Here is a 16,074-nt window from a genome sequence, read left to right as displayed (position 1 = left end):
CGATGAATTTTTAAGAGTTTTTCCTTTTAAGTGGAAACGTTTCTGTTATGATTATAAAATAGTCAGAAGGGAACTGAAAGAGGGCAAAGCATTTTTTTTCGGTGAAAATCGCACTCGATCACTGTGTTATAGTCTAATTTATTATTAAAAACAGGAAAGACTGAAGATAAAAGTAGTTTTTGAAAATGAATAACAACTGTAAATGGAATTAAAATTTAAAAAAAAAATGAATAATACTGCAAATTAATAAATTCAAATTCGACAACTTTGTATCTTTTATGTATCATCTTGTTAATTTTAAATCCTTTGTTTTCGACTGATTTTTTTTTAATAATTTATACTTTATGATTGGAATTTAGAAATGCAGATTTATCAGAGATATAAAGTGTCATCTTTTCTTTTTCTTAATTTAAACTGACCTCAGCTTAAATCTGTGATCGAATAGGTCCTTCACTGAAAAACAATCGCAGTTAATTCCGACCATGAACACAGAGTTCAAATGTTTCTGAAAAAATTCATCAGAAAAAATATCAGATTGTGTAATCAGCATTACGTAATCTAAAAAAGTCTGCACAACAAACAGGGCTATGCTGACATCTTAATTTGGGTATGCATACGTTTTTGAAGAATTTCCGAGGGTGAAATAAATCGAGCAGTTATTCAATGGGTATGGTTCTTCCGAGGTGGAAAATATTAAGTTTTGATGCTAAAAGCAAAAATGTTGTGTTCAGTAGCATATTTACTTGACAGCGTACTATTCTACCGATTAAAATAATTTTAAAATTAACGAATATAAGGAAATTCTAAATATATAGAGTCTTAGAAGGAGCTATACGACAACATCCACCCTTTCCACCTTAATGCCGGATTTAGACCCAAAGTCAATTTAACAACTGCGGGTTCTCTTCAGCGCTGAATTTTCTTTTTTTAATTAAATACTTTATCGTAGACTACTAGAAAGCAATCCAATCACACTCCTCCGAATTTTATTAAACATGGAAAAATATCACTAAGATAACTGAAATCTAGGTGAATATATGCATTATAGATTAGGTGATGAGGCTATCATCCTGCTTACTGGAGGTCCGAAATGGCCTAAAAAACTCCCATGTTTAATCTAGGGTTACGTTTATCTAAACCCTTCGAACACCCACAGTAATTAATATTACTGGACTATAGGATTACAGCATATCGTGGGTAGGATTCACAGAAAATTAACATTTATCCCCCTTAGGGTTCTAATTAAATAAACTCATTACTGCAATTAAATGAATGCCAAGAGGTCAACGTATTCGGTTAGGCAATGTCCGAGAGTGTTAATGAGCATTATGAAACTGTTTCGTATCGGTCTGCTTGGCAGGTGTCACTAATGATGTTCAAAGGCGGACCCAAAGCGAGTTAATTAAAGCTACCCGCATAGTAATCTAATTGGAGACTTAATAACTAAGGTCCAATAAGCGTTCCAAGTGTCACAGTAATATTTTTCCTCTTAAACACATCCCTGTATGACCCCTTTTCCTTTGGAAGTTTTCCAATGAGCATAACCTTTCGTTCCAAATGCACCACTATTCCAACAATCATGTGATAATCCTCAAAGGCTTTTTATTAATAAGGTAGCAAAACGACTTTTTTTGAAACTAAAATAATATATATAAAATCTGGTTTAGCGTAGCCATCTATGCTCGTAGAACTGGATGAAATGATTTTCAGTGTAATAACCAAAATCACAACACATGTCAAGTTGGGTAGGGAAGTTTTTCGTAATGGGGGGGGTCTAATTTTTTCTAGGTAAGATTCAAACAGAACAACAAAATCAGGCAAAGTGAACTGTGAGACATTTCGATGTGCTGAGCTAAAGATTACGGGAATCTGTAACCCACGGATCTCTACTTACAGAGCAGTGATAAACGGAGTTACTTTTCTTGTAAGATTGCTTAAGATTGGTTTATTTAGAGATGTTTTGTAAGTGGCAGTCTTTAAGCATCGCTTCGAAACTTGCTCCAGTCATGAGAAAGCCAGTATAAGAATCCAAGGTATATAATTTGATTTGGAACAACGAATTGTAAAGATTTATGCATACGGACTTGGTTTGGGATAAAGAAAATACTAATGAATGCAAAATTCTTTAACTGAAAATTTAATATCTTTTCATTTTTTTTTTCCTATTGAAACTTCCAGTCAAAATTAATCTAACAGTTTCTCTGTAAAAGCCTCAAATGCTTCAGCAAGTACAAAGGTTTTCCTGATACACTAATCCTATTGACATTTCTACACCACCCAACCTCGCAATGCCGGAGAACCTGGAAGTTTATGGAGACCAATAAAACCGCTCCAGGAAAGGGAACATTGAAGGCTATTTTGTTTGTGTTTTTCGAGGGGGGGGGGAATACTAGCATCCCACTATCGATCTAGTATTGCTACAAGCTCTGTAATAAAAGCAGTCGACTTGCTTAATAGTTGGATCTCTTACGATGAGAAACTTCACTTCTCAATTGTTATTAGAAGTAGAATGTTAATTTGTTTCTAAGAAGTCTGCAGCTTCAGGTCAGTTCAACTAATGATTCAATAGGAGTGGCGTGAACCCAACACACACGGAGGCCAATGATTAACTGTTTTATCATTGGCCCCAAGTGAGTCGACGTTTCCGGCGACTCTGATGGATAGCATAAGATCTCCACCGTAACAATAACAAAGTAAACGCTAGTCGATACTGACATCGGACTACACTCAACTTACATGATTCAGAGAGTCTTTTAGTCATTTATTTATATATGCCATACAAGGTTATGAAAAAGAGAAATAAAGAACATATGAATATCAAAATGGCTGAGAATACTGTGCAGCGTGATGAAAATTGTATTTACAAGAGAAATTTGCTCAATTGTTTCATTGTCGTGTATTATTTCACCATTTGATGGATCTTTTTTTAGCAACAAAGATTTGTGATATGTGCTGCAGCTATCTGAATATACTGAAATGTTCATTGCGATTTCTCGACATTTACGTTATGGTATAGCAATAGAAAGTCAATACCTGAAGAGGACACGACCACTTTGTGTGACAAGTGGCGTCTATAATTCTACCAATGCCCTAAGACTGCAAAAGGCATCGGATTACATTAACTTCAGACGCACTTCTGCTGCATCCATCCATCCTTACTACCTCTATTCTTTGGAGCAGCTACTTCCCAGAAACTATCATTTGTAGCCCATTCAAAAGAAATGCCGATCAAGTTCTCCTTTCTAATTTTGGCCCACCCATGAAACTACTGTTATACAGATTTTGAAAATTTCCAAGTAAATTAAAAAAACTACACGGAAAGGGACTGTGCATCTTTGAAGTAATTATCAGACCGTAAAAAAAGAAAAATGGATGCGTGCATTTTCTTTAGTTCAGCAATTCCAGTACCGACACAAAAGACAATTGAAAGTTCTATTTACAGGAAAGCATTTAATCTTAAATAACCCAAATCGGCTTCTATCCGTTGTCCACATCTAAAATTAGCCATACCCAATCGTACATATTTCCTTTCTGAACCAGCGCCTCCGTCCGGTTTTTTTTTTTCTTCACCTTTTGAACTCCACACTCCACCGACAATTATACGAACAATCACCCATTCTCTGCGCACTTCCACCACGGCATTACTAATGTGAAAGGCACGAAGTCAAACCACTAGCAAGACAATACGACAGCTCTCTTCTGTGTAGCAGCTTATTATAGTCTCCAAAAGATTGTTCGCATAACTAACACAAAACGCGGATCCCCTGTACTGTAATGGCTTGAGATTTCAATGGAATTCAGTAGCAAAGAAGGGAGAAAGCTACGAGCAAGACGAAACTTGATTCTCAATAGAACAGTAATTATAACAACAAAAAACCTACTTATAAAGGAAAAATAACGGAGAAAAAGTTGACACGTACCCTTTGCAGCGTATGTTATTTCTCTAATACACCACTGACAAAATTTCTGTCGATTTTTAAATGTCTGTGAAATAATTTCTATTCTATTCTGTTATCTGATCAATTTGCTGCGTAGTATAACAAACGATGGTACTAGCATGGCAGTTTAGCTACGGTAGCGCTCGTAGGAAGATGGGATACTAGAAGTCACTGGAACTTTTGATATTAATGTATGCAGTCCTTTAGTAAATGCGGTCGTAAGTTCAATAATCCAACACTCATGGACGTAATTTTAATTCATACATGCAATATTTCAAAACGCAAACAGTGTACTGAATTTTAAGCGAATCATTGAATTAACTGCGAATATAAATTTGCTGATACGTCCAGTGTAATCATATTTCTTCGTTATATACATATGTCCTAAGTAAACCTAACGTATCTAACTGAATGTAAATATATTGCCGATTATTTTTTTTTCTCTCTTACAGTACTGAAATTTTAAAGATAAAGGAGATGAATGTTTTTTTCTTTCCAAAATACTGTGAATAGTTCGAAGCATTCTTTGAGGTAAAGTAGGCCATTGATTTAAAGTACTGTTAGCGTGCTAGTCAACAGCAGTAGTTTTGAAAACGAGATAATCACCACTGGTGCCAACAATAAGACTTCAGGGGCATTTCGTTCCCTCTTTTCCCCTCAATCTTTATGCTATATTGAGTACCGGGCCCTATAATTTGTTCCCTTTGTTATACGTCTTTCGTGACGCTTATCCTTGCACTGACAGTACAGCGTTTTCCATCGTTAGGAGCGTTGGCAAGTCATTTTAAGGGTGGGGGGTTTAAAAAAGAAAGGGGGTTTCAGTACACCCTTTCCATTCCTAGAGACTTAAGAATGTACCCATTTTTTTTATAGAAAACTTCTACTTCATTAGTAGCTTCCATGTTAATCCTATCACGTTCATTACAGAGCAGTAGTTCAAGTTGCTCTTATGAAAACAATCTTTTGGTTGTCTATTTTAGTACGGGGAATATTTTAAATTGTCATTTATACATCGCACACACATAAAGCAAAGCAAACAATGGCCAGGAAAATCGCTTAACTTTCTTTTCAAATAAAAGTTCTTTTGTGCATTAACTCGCTTTCGCATCTAAAGCAGAACTATACACAACCGTTTTACTTTTACATGCATACAAAGAAAATTTATTTCTTCAATCTTATCAATTAAAATTCACATCTTTCGTTAGCATCACCGCGAGATCAACTGATTGAATGAAGGAACCCGGATGGCCTCAAAGCGATAAACAAATACGATTTACGGGGATCTGAGATACTCTCTGATTTGCGGGTGCCATCATGGATAGGACCTTAAGCTCCTCTTATAGTTTGCGAAGTGAGGTAGATCTGGAATAACAGATGCCGAAGATGTTTGGGTTTTAAGCTCGTGCATCTTATGAGACGGAAAGGTCTCACCTCAGGTATGATACAAAACAGGATACAAAAGCAGGAACATACTGGAACTCTGATACCTTGATAAATTACTGTTGTTAGGTTTACAAGCAACAGGTGAGATATTTTTCCATATTCCCGATGAGCTCACACTTTTAAAATCTCATTCCACATAAAAACGTAAGCGCATATAATTAAATCCACAAGTGTGTGTCGTGTACAGAACACTTGGGAATACCATAAGCACAAAACCAATCCGACAATCATTTCTAGCATCGAGCTAAAACTATTCGGATCTCACGAGGCTCTTTGAAGCCTAACAATAAATTTGAGAAGTCAATATAATTATTTTGATGACGGGGCTGAAGCCAAGTACTTCGCGTTGCCCATAACGGGTGGAACAATCACAGCTGGATCTCGAGATCTGAAAGAACGCTTCGTTTTCTTATGAACAAATAGGATATAAAAAATACAACTTACATGTCGCCATCAGAGTTGCAAGAAACAAATCACTTCTTGCCGTGTTTGTCCTCATGGTCATTCCTAAAGTAAAGTAGCGTAAACTGTCCAAAATATTCTTGACGGAGATTTGTGTCCACTTTTAACAGCACCGTCACTCCAAACACATGTCCGACGATCACTCAGAAGCAACCTGTGCGTCTCTAGAGCACGAGCCAACAACTAGCGCACGCTTTACGTGCCGTGACCCACAGTTAATCTGTTGCTCCACCCCAAGCACGACCGACAGCAACTTTGTTACTAAAGGTATGTAGTCATCCGCCAAATCAAATAGATCGTGGTCAACTCCCAATGCACGAAGCAATAATTGGTTTAATATATGTGCTACGTGTATAAATATTACGTTTATGGTAATACTGAGTGCTTCGTATGTAAAAAAACTGGCGTCTTCATTTTGCAAAGCTTATTTTGTCAGGTAGCGGAGGAATACATTCTAGCATCACTCACAGTAACACTTCATATTAAGTCTCAGAGAGCGCCTTGTTCGAACTCACGGCGAAGATGAATAAACAAAGAGGCTATTATGCTCGTAGACACTTATGCAGTTATTTATATTCACAGAATTATGAAAGAGAGACAGAGAAAGACGGACACATCGTCTTTGATTGCTTTCACTTGATCAATATAACTTTTAGTTGCAAAGGCTTCGTTGAATGTTACGTTTATTATCAATGCTGATGGCAAAAAAAGAAAGAAAGAAAAATTAAATAATAAAATACAAGTTTCATATTGTTTGTATTTCATAATAACATTTTTGTCAACTGTTATACTTCAATTCTTACTGCGATTGAACCTAGAGCCCTTGGGCTTACATCCTTTAGTACAGACACCCAGTATTTTACCAACTCGAACTACACTGTGTACCAGTAAAGTTGTTCGGGAATTATGGGAACTCTTTGACAAGCCGTTTCTGTCAATAACTACAGTTACGCTATTGAGAAATAATATTGATATAAAATTAGTTGATGTTTGGTTTCACTACATTTCATTAGACTAATCTAAATATAGATTATCATTATCAGATCTTATTTCTATCTTCTAAGGCACTTTTTAGTGTATTGATCCATCTATCAATCTTGGTCTTCTTTTGGGTCTTTTTTCCTGCCAACCTGGCAGAGAACACTTGTTTTGTTAATCTTTCCTCTCCCAATCTGTTTAAGTGACCATACCACCTGAGATTAGCTCTGCAAACGCATTCCTGGATGCTGACAATGTCAAGTTCTTTCCTAATATCCTCATTTTTAATATGATATTGCCATTGATGCCATCTGTTCACGCCTCTAATCTTTCTCAGGATTATCATATCTGCGGTCTGTAGTCTTTGGTCAAGTGTTTTACTTCTAACCGACCTTTCAGATCTATAAGTTAAATTTGGTTTGAACACTGTCTTCTATACAGCTAATTTAGTGTTCCGACTAATTTCTCTCTTATTCTATATGTTTTCAGTTGACTTCCTACCATACCAGCTTTGTTGATTCTGTTGTCTATTTCCATATTTAATTTACCATCTTCACTAAAAATAATGCCCAAGTAGCTGAAATGTTTTACTTGTTCTATAGGTTCTCTATTCACAATGCAGTTGATATTTTCAATGATTCTGCCTATTTTCATTGTCTTGGTCTTGTTATTGCTGACCTTCATACCAAATCTATTACAACAGTTATTCAATTTAGTCAGGGAATCTTTCAGACTTGTATCGGATTTATCTCCAATTCTGATATCAGCTCTGATATCCAAATTGGAGATTTTGATATCAGGTTTAATACCACTTTCCTTCATAATGTGATCCATATAGATAATGAATAACAGAGGGGATAATGTACATCCTTGTCTCACACCAGATTTAACATTAAACCATCTTTCTGTACTTCCTTCAATTGTAACTGCTGACTTACAACTCAAATAAAGACTAAGTATTGCTTGATATAATGCCCCATTGACACCATATAACTGGAGTGTATTGAATGGCTTCTCTCTTGGCACCTTGTCAAATGCCTTTTCCAGATCTACAAAGCTTAAATACAGATCTTTGTTATATTCCCATGATTTCTCAACTATTTGTCGTAAAGTGAAGATCTGATCCTGACAGCCTCTATTTGGCCTGAATCCAGCTTGTTCTTCACCCAAGCTACCATTCCACAATTCTCTCGTAAGCCATCATTTTCCAAACTTTATAATTTCAATATATTTGGATGAAGAAAAAATGGGTATTCTATGTGAATCTATTAAATTCAGAGTTAAATTTTCAGGCGTTCTCATCTTCATAAAAACTATCAAGAAACGTGAAAAAATTATGACATTCACAGTTCTGCTGAATGATAATGTTCTTCTATAAATATTCAATCGGAGTATCAAAAGTTGTAATCTTCTTTTTGCTTTATTTTTCCAAATGAAAACCAAAATCGAAATGGGTAAATAAATTTTAGTAGAGAATCTTTAATACCAGATTGAATTAAATATTTTATAAAAATGCTGCATTTTATTAAATACCATTCTTCGAGACGTTCTATCCCTTCAAACAACACACTGGTAAACATGAGTTGACTCCATAAACTTTTTTGTAAGAATTTCAAATAACGACATTTCAATCAAATGCATCGAGCAAGAATAAGAAAACTTGCGTACCTACAAAACGACTTTTAAGTGCTTACGCATTTGTGAAATGCACTTAAAAACTCTTTTCAGTGTTATGTTCCTATTAAAAAAATAATTAAATTAGCTACCGGCTATTTCTTTTCTTTATTTTCTCCGTTAACATTCTGGTAAGAATCGCTTGTACGGCATGGGATGCAGTTTATGCTTGGATTTAGTCACCGTAATTAAAGAAGAAAAAAATAGTTCTAATTGCAGATAGTAAAAGAGGATATATTGCCCGTTAAAAGATTTATACGACATTATATGAAACTTAAGATGGGCGAATTAAATAGTTTAATTCATAAATGGAGTACTTTTCTTTACTTTAATAAATACCAATCAGGCAGAAACGTTAAGTGATAATCTTTATTGCGAAAATATTTTATTCAGTTTAAAGTACAAAATGCTCAGTTGTCTTCATATAATTTATTTCAGTTTTTCATTTAGAACATTTCTTCCAACTGCATAATTTAAAAAAAAAAAAATCATGCCGATAGTTTCCGTTGCTTTTTTTTTTTTTTTTTGACAGGAGATGCACCCCTCCCCCCATCTCCCCTCTATTCACCGAGAACAGACCCATTTCCTTTACGCGGTTGAAGAAAGAGAAACCGGAGGGGGGGGGGTTCCTTACAGCAGGTCTCGTCTAATGCCCTTTAGTATTGAGCACGCTTAAAATTTTCCACTCTGCAACCATCAAGTGGAAAATTTTAAACATTCTCAACGGCCTTTTTCAAATGCACTTGGCTTTTACTTGAACACAAAAGTCGAAATAAAATAACAGTAAGCGAAATGTTATCATCTGTAAATCATAATTTCTCTCGCGTATCTTATTAAATTCAATCGATCTACTGCGGTATTTACTTATTTTACATTGAACAAAATATATTATTTAAAAACGGAGAAATTCCAAGCCTTTGGCTTCCCCATAAAATCCATGCAATGAAGCAAATATACTCAACACTTAAAATCAGACTCAGCGTGAAGGATGCATAAATCAATACTTGACGCTCCATTGTTTATGTGCGGACAACAAAAAAATGGAAAACTCCACAATAATATCGAAAAAAGACGCCGAGGATGTCTAGTATCGGCCATTAGATAAACTTTCTTCAGGTGCCCATAGAAGTATGTGTATTCTTCTTTTCACTTTCACCATTCTCGCTGAAAACAGCTTTTAAACCATTAAAATGGATTATTAGATGTACAAAGTCTGTCACCAACCGCTACGTTTATTTTCAGCCATGCAGCAAATCTTGACGAAACCTTCAACTTTTCTCAAACTACTTTTGGCTCCACCCTTTACTTGTAGGCGGAAAGAACTGGAAACGAACTATTTCCGCCTAGCTTTGTTCTTGAACTAGTTCACAAGACACCCAAGCTAACGAGAAACGCATCGTACAGAATAACCGACACAGGGGTGGGTGGGAAAAGTATTTTCAATTATCGATTCTTCTCCCCTCTACCAAATGAAAAAGTTAGTTGCTTATACGTTTTCTGTTCAAATTATATCAATGCTGACAACAACTCTATAAAACCTGATTCGATTATGCAATATATTTATCAAAGTCCATAAATAAAAAATATATATTTTTTAAATACATTCAGGATAAACTAATTAGCAATTCCATAAAACGTACTTACATTTCTGTAAGTACGTTCTATTACTTACCATAGAACGTACTTACATTTCTGTAAGTACGTTCTATGGTAAGTAATGTTCTTATGTAAGTACATGACATAAGAAACAGATTTATTAAATTCAATCTTATTTTAATTCAAAAATATCACCTTTAAATTTTAAAAACGAACCACATAAGTGGTTTACAATTTTTCAACTAGCGCCCTCTGTAGAATCTGTCTTAATATTTTTTTATAATAATAATAATAAAATGGGTTATTGTTAAAAGCAAGCTTGAAGTTTGTGTTTCCTTAAAAATGAAAGAGTTTTGTAACGTTAAAAATTAAAAAATTAAATACTTTTGTAACAAAGCATGAAATAATAAAAAATATTTACTACACTGCTTAACACATGTGGCTTCTCAAGGTTTATGCATAAAACCCATGCAGATAAAGGCTTGTGGACTTGCTGATGTATTAATTGGAAGGGGTTTGTGCTGAGAAAGAAACGCATCTTAAACTGTAAATGTCACTTCATAATTATTACCAATTCAAAATATTTTCTTTCCAAAGCAAGCTAAACGGGAGCATTCAACTTTGGAAAAGCGGTTTATATGACAACATCATTGTGCTCATTCTGAAGGTTGTATTTCCACGACAGAAGAACAACGAACATGTTTTTACTGGAGGGAAGGCTAAAATCACTACACAGGAATATTTCCACCTATCCATGTCTGGAGACAAGCCTATAAAATTCTGTCACAGACAAAAAAGTTGAATGTATGCCCGTCTTCTGCTAGAGGGTTGTTGGAACTCAACTGATATGCAATAAACAAGCAATGACATTCATTGGATTCGAAAGGCCAGGTGTGTGCCAGGGAAAGATCAATTATTGATTAAGAGTAATATAAAGATGCTACCACCTTCACAAGAAGTTCCAACAAGATGGACTTAGTTGTAGAATAACAACAGAGAAGGTATTCGCACATCGCTTATAGTTTACATCAAACTTCTGTGACTTACAGTTATCAAGTAAAGTAATTTGCAGATGATACCGCATTGATATTCACTGCAAATTCTGTAAATGAAATACAAAATATGGTGAACACAGATTTGCAAATAATGACAAATTGGTTTCATGTGAACAACCTCACTGTCAATGCTGGAAAAAACAAAATTTATAATTTTTAAACTCAAAAATGCACCTATTAGTAAAACCAATTATACCAATTAAAGAAAACATGAATACTATGACCTACCTAGGATAAAAAATAGCAACTTAAGCTGGAAACCACATATTACAGAAGCATGCAACGAAGTAAGATTTATGCTATCTCGAGTCTTTTTTTTTTTTTTTTTAAGAAAAAAAAATCTTTTTCGCGGCCTATTTTAGAGAATAAATTCTCGTTTAACTCACACAAAACCGTAACCATATTTTTCAGCTGCAATATCCAAACTCTTCAAAAAAATACGTTACTTTTTGACGCCTGCAAAAAAAGAAATTGTGGCGTGCATCCATCTAAACGGTAAAAACGGTCGTTTTAGTAAAAGGAGTGTAGTTAATATAATCGCAAAATCGATCTAACTACGGGAATTGATTTCTGCTCCCTCGATAGGAGGTCGCAATGAGACATGAGAACACGAAACTCATGATACGCCGCACGCGCGAAGGGGGAAACAAAACAAAAAAAAAAAAGTCTGGTCACGCAATTCGCGAACAACAACAAAAAAAACAAATAACACGATTTGTTACGTTCATCCCAAAATGTGCAACAGCCTTCTTTTAAGGGAACTCAACTGTCCAAGGAGAATGTTGCCAACAAGATGGCACAGCATCGCTTACAAAAGAAAAAAGAATTTCGGTATCAGTTGTGCACGTAAGCTGGTTCGTTCGCCAATTTGTTGTCTGCGTGAGTTATACGCAGCATTTAATACAAAGAGATGAGGTGGGGGGGTTCATAAGCAATTGGTTATCGACTAGGGTTCATCAGCACCAAGCACGTAAGAAGTATTCACTGCATGCTAATAATGTGACTGCTTTCATATTCATTTAAAACGAAACACAGACAAGCTCCCCAACACAAGAATCCCATACATAATTGTCATTCATGATATTAATATTTATTATGTGGCTGAGCATTCGGTGGCCACGTATGCTTTGTTTGATGGATCTCTTATCGAAGAAAAATATAATGAAAAAATAAAACCATCAAGGAAAATTTGTTAAATATAAATTCTGATGTCCATTGTGGACATTTGTGTTAAGACAATAAATGCCACGTAGACTATGTGGACTTCTCTTGGCATGCAAAATATGAACGCTTACAGAATAATAAAGTGATGATAATAACCATCACTTTACATCTTGTGAGCGAAATAAGATGTCGCTTGTTTATGCTTTGATTCGGATGGAGACTGAAGAAGAAACGGGAAACAGAAAAAGGATCGAAATATGCTATTCTGGATGTTGAAGAAATGATGAAAGAAATGCATATCCATAGGAGGCGCTGAATTTTTTTTTTTTTTTATTTCAAACTCAGCGTAAATTTATTCGGTTAATTTGTTAGTTTTATTCTGACAGGTGCATGTATGAGAGATAAGGATCTAATTTGGTACACAAGGCTTCTATCCCGGCTTAGAAGAAATTCGTTATCAAATGTCTTTAATCACGAAAAGATGGCGAAGTGCGTCGTTTTCTAAGTGCTCATTCAATGAACTAAAGCGAGAAAATCACTGAGTGTAAGATTAGAACCATGCGGCAGGTGGTCGTAGGGCCTCCCGTTAATGGATGTACAGAACTATTATTTATAGCCTGCAATCGACGCGAATGCTCTCATCCAGTTAACATTTGAAATGTTAAAAAAATGTTCCCATCGAGTCGATTATTTTTCTAAACTTAAGTAATTTTTGGGTTTCAAGAAGACCATTTTTTTTTTTAATTTTCGTTTCTTATACAGTAATTACCAAATGCCATAGTTTATCCGTTCATTTATACTAAATTTTACCAAAATAAACGCATGATTGCAAATGGAAAAATATATTTATTTTTAACCAGGAGAATGCATACGCCTTAAGTCAATTTTTTCACTACGTCCCACTATACTTAAAAAAAAAAAAAAAAAAACGATGGAATTGCATATTGCTAAAGATGTTGATTTTATGTATCATCTTATCAATACTATATTCGTTTTTTTTTTTTTTTTTTTAGGTGTGTTACTCCAGACCCTCACTTGCTATGAATAGAGAGTCTCACGTTTATCTCTTTGTATTTTTATTTTCTGCTGAACAGCCGGAAGTATTTGCTGAACCTGTTTTAAGGTCAAGAGTCCTTGATGTAGCGGAGGCCTGGGATTTAAAGACGCAATAAAACCTTTGCATCACACATTATATCACGTGTTTACATTTATAGTTTTCTTTCCCAGAGAGAACTTTGAAAAGTTCGCTGTCGTAGTCTGACGATCGGCTCTAAGTTGAAAAACAACCTTTATGCTGATCTTGTGTGATGCAAACATCTCTCTCTCAATTACTTTCTTATCTTTCCATCCCCCGCCGTATACGTACTTTAAATCTATAGGAAAAGAAATAACACGGACAGGAAAAACTGGCAATGCGTAGTTACTGTTCGTATTCTTGTCTGCTTTATTGAAATATTAGCGCAGGATTATAAATATTTCTTTTCAAAGAGCTAGATGGCTTTCAAAAATGTGTCTATGCATCTCTTATATTTTTAATATATATAATAGGATTTGATACGTGAAAAGTATTCTAACCTTATTTCGAGATTCATCAATTACTTTAACTAAAAAGGAGATTGTATGTTTCGTCCACCTTATTCAGTATGAGTATGGAGAAGTTAGGTGCGTGAGTGATATGCGTATTTTTTTAAATGTAAAGGTATGCAAATACAGCCTATTTCTCAATCATTACATAATGTATTAGTCATTCCACATTAATGAAGAGAGCTTTAAACCATTTCAACAACGGATTAAATTTCTTTTGGATTCTTTTAAGCACATTTTTTAAGCCCTTATAAAATTGGAGTCTACGTTTATAACTCAATTTTTTACAGAAACATTGACAAGTCTGTTAAATTATAGAGAATTGCAAGTGTGCCAAAGAGACTGCTAATAACACAATAATTGCTTCCACGTTTCTTTAAAAGCTTGTTCTAGTCACTGGCTGCAAGCTCTACCCTACTATTAGCTGTGATAGTTCGAGTATCAATCTCTGGCGCCAGCTGCTGCACTTCTTTCAGGTGGTACTAAATTAGAAGAGCTAGCGAACAGGCGAAACTCAATTTTCTCTGTGGGGGCAGGTGCTGTTGTAACGGCTAAGGGACCTAAGGTGTCTTCACTGTGATGTTTCACTTAATACAAAGCCTGCCCTCGCCTTCCTACTTCCTTTCCCTTGACGCTGTACCTGAAACTCGCCCCACGCGCGCACGAGATAACCCGATTTCCCCAAGGAAGAAGAACCGAAAGTCAGAGGCAGCTGGCACACGAGTTGGCCGTCGCGTGCCCCGGCCGAGATATTTAAATTTTTCGATGTCACGTGCCAATGTTTTCGGACATGGAACACCTGGAGTCTTCTTAGCGGACAGGAGAGAGCTTTACGCTTCTCCCCCGTCTTTTTCTTTGGGGAAAATCAGCTATTTACCCTCTAGGCCTTGGAATGGTGGCCTCTATTTGTCCCTGTGCTTTGCTATGCATGAAGAAGTGCTCTTACCTACAAGGAGGGCTTCACAGCCACCCCGCTGGAGACCTCTCCTACCCTCAGGTAGTGGCGGACCGATAAAATAGTCCCTTTTGAGCGATATTTCCGGCCCTACACTACTGGCGGTCACAAGAGAACTTCCTATGGAGCGAGGAAATGGAACATCTGGAATTGCTTGTGAATCCACCACAGAAGGAGCTATTTATCCCGAACTTGAATAGAAAGCAGAGATGTTGGTGAATTCTGCTCAAGTACTCTTATACTTGAACCGTGGAGCTAACTACCTGCCTTGTGCAGGGGGGGTCATCAGATTAGGGGGTACGAGGAAGCGGGAGAAAAGAATTAACCCAAGCATTCACGCCAGCTCTATGTCCACTTGAACTATGGCTTTGTCATTTCTAAAAAGGGTTTCCAACTTATAGGAGAGGGTGTGTACTCAAAGGAAGGAAACGCTGACATCCTCTTCTTACCAAATATCATTAAAATTGATGAAAAATAAGCACATAAAGAAACGCCTATAGAAAGCATTTTTATGGCATGGGAAAAATAGTTTCAAGACAACTTAAACTCCTTTATTCATTTATTTTTAATAAGTTATTTATTACGCTTTTCTCAACCTGTTTGCTTATTATCCCCCGAACCTTATTTCGCGTGAGTACTTTATCATGTACTAGAAAAGCGACTGGACATCAGTGTTATAGGAGATCATGCGGTCATACTTTTCGACAGTTGACTTAAATCTCAGTATGGCACCAGGAAAAACTTTCTAAAACTGATAACCAATTCTAAAATGTGAAATTGTATTTACATTTATGCATGTATACTTGGGTTAGTTGGTTTGTTTAGATCAGTGGCTCTTAACCTTTTTTTTTGTCTGAGACTACCTGCTCAATTTTACACTAGGTTAATGACTCAATAAGATAATTATAATATATTATCAGGCAAACCTAAATTGCTTAATTAAATAAATTACCATCAACATATTTGAACTGATAGTTAAAAATTAATTACTTTGGAACAAATTAATTTTTTACTCAAAAATTATGTAAACTTACTGTACTTAATAAGCCAATCAATGATGGCTACCATAAGCCTGATGGGATCCTGTTAATTTTTCAATATCAGGTTCAATGTTCGACAAAGGAAGTCTGAAGTCTCCTCTTTCACTTATTTGCAATCTATTTCGCTGCTTAGCTAACAATTGCATCATGACACTGAATCCTTTCTCGACCAAACATGAACAAGA

The 16,074-nt window shown here is 35.6% G+C and overlaps 1 protein-coding gene across 1 annotated transcript in view; it reads right to left on the bottom strand.

Annotated features, from left to right (window-relative positions):
- Positions 1–6,041, bottom strand: part of LOC150097889 (cell adhesion molecule Dscam1-like) — a 79,781-nt gene extending 73,740 nt beyond the window's left edge. The window contains exon 1 of the mRNA XM_090405938.1: positions 5,826–6,041. Within this exon, the coding sequence (XP_090262064.1) occupies positions 5,826–5,886 (61 nt within the window). The 5' untranslated portion in view covers positions 5,887–6,041. The remainder of the gene's footprint in view (positions 1–5,825) is intronic.
- Between the last annotated feature and the right edge of the window lie 10,033 nt (positions 6,042–16,074).

Source organism: Typopeltis vanoorti, chromosome 16 (assembly GCF_054136105.1).
Source record: "Typopeltis vanoorti isolate ZY-2024b chromosome 16, IOZ_Tvanoo_1.0, whole genome shotgun sequence".
NCBI classification, from domain to species: Eukaryota; Metazoa; Arthropoda; class Arachnida; order Uropygi; family Thelyphonidae; genus Typopeltis; species Typopeltis vanoorti.
This window is presented reverse-complemented; position numbering and strand designations above follow the sequence as displayed.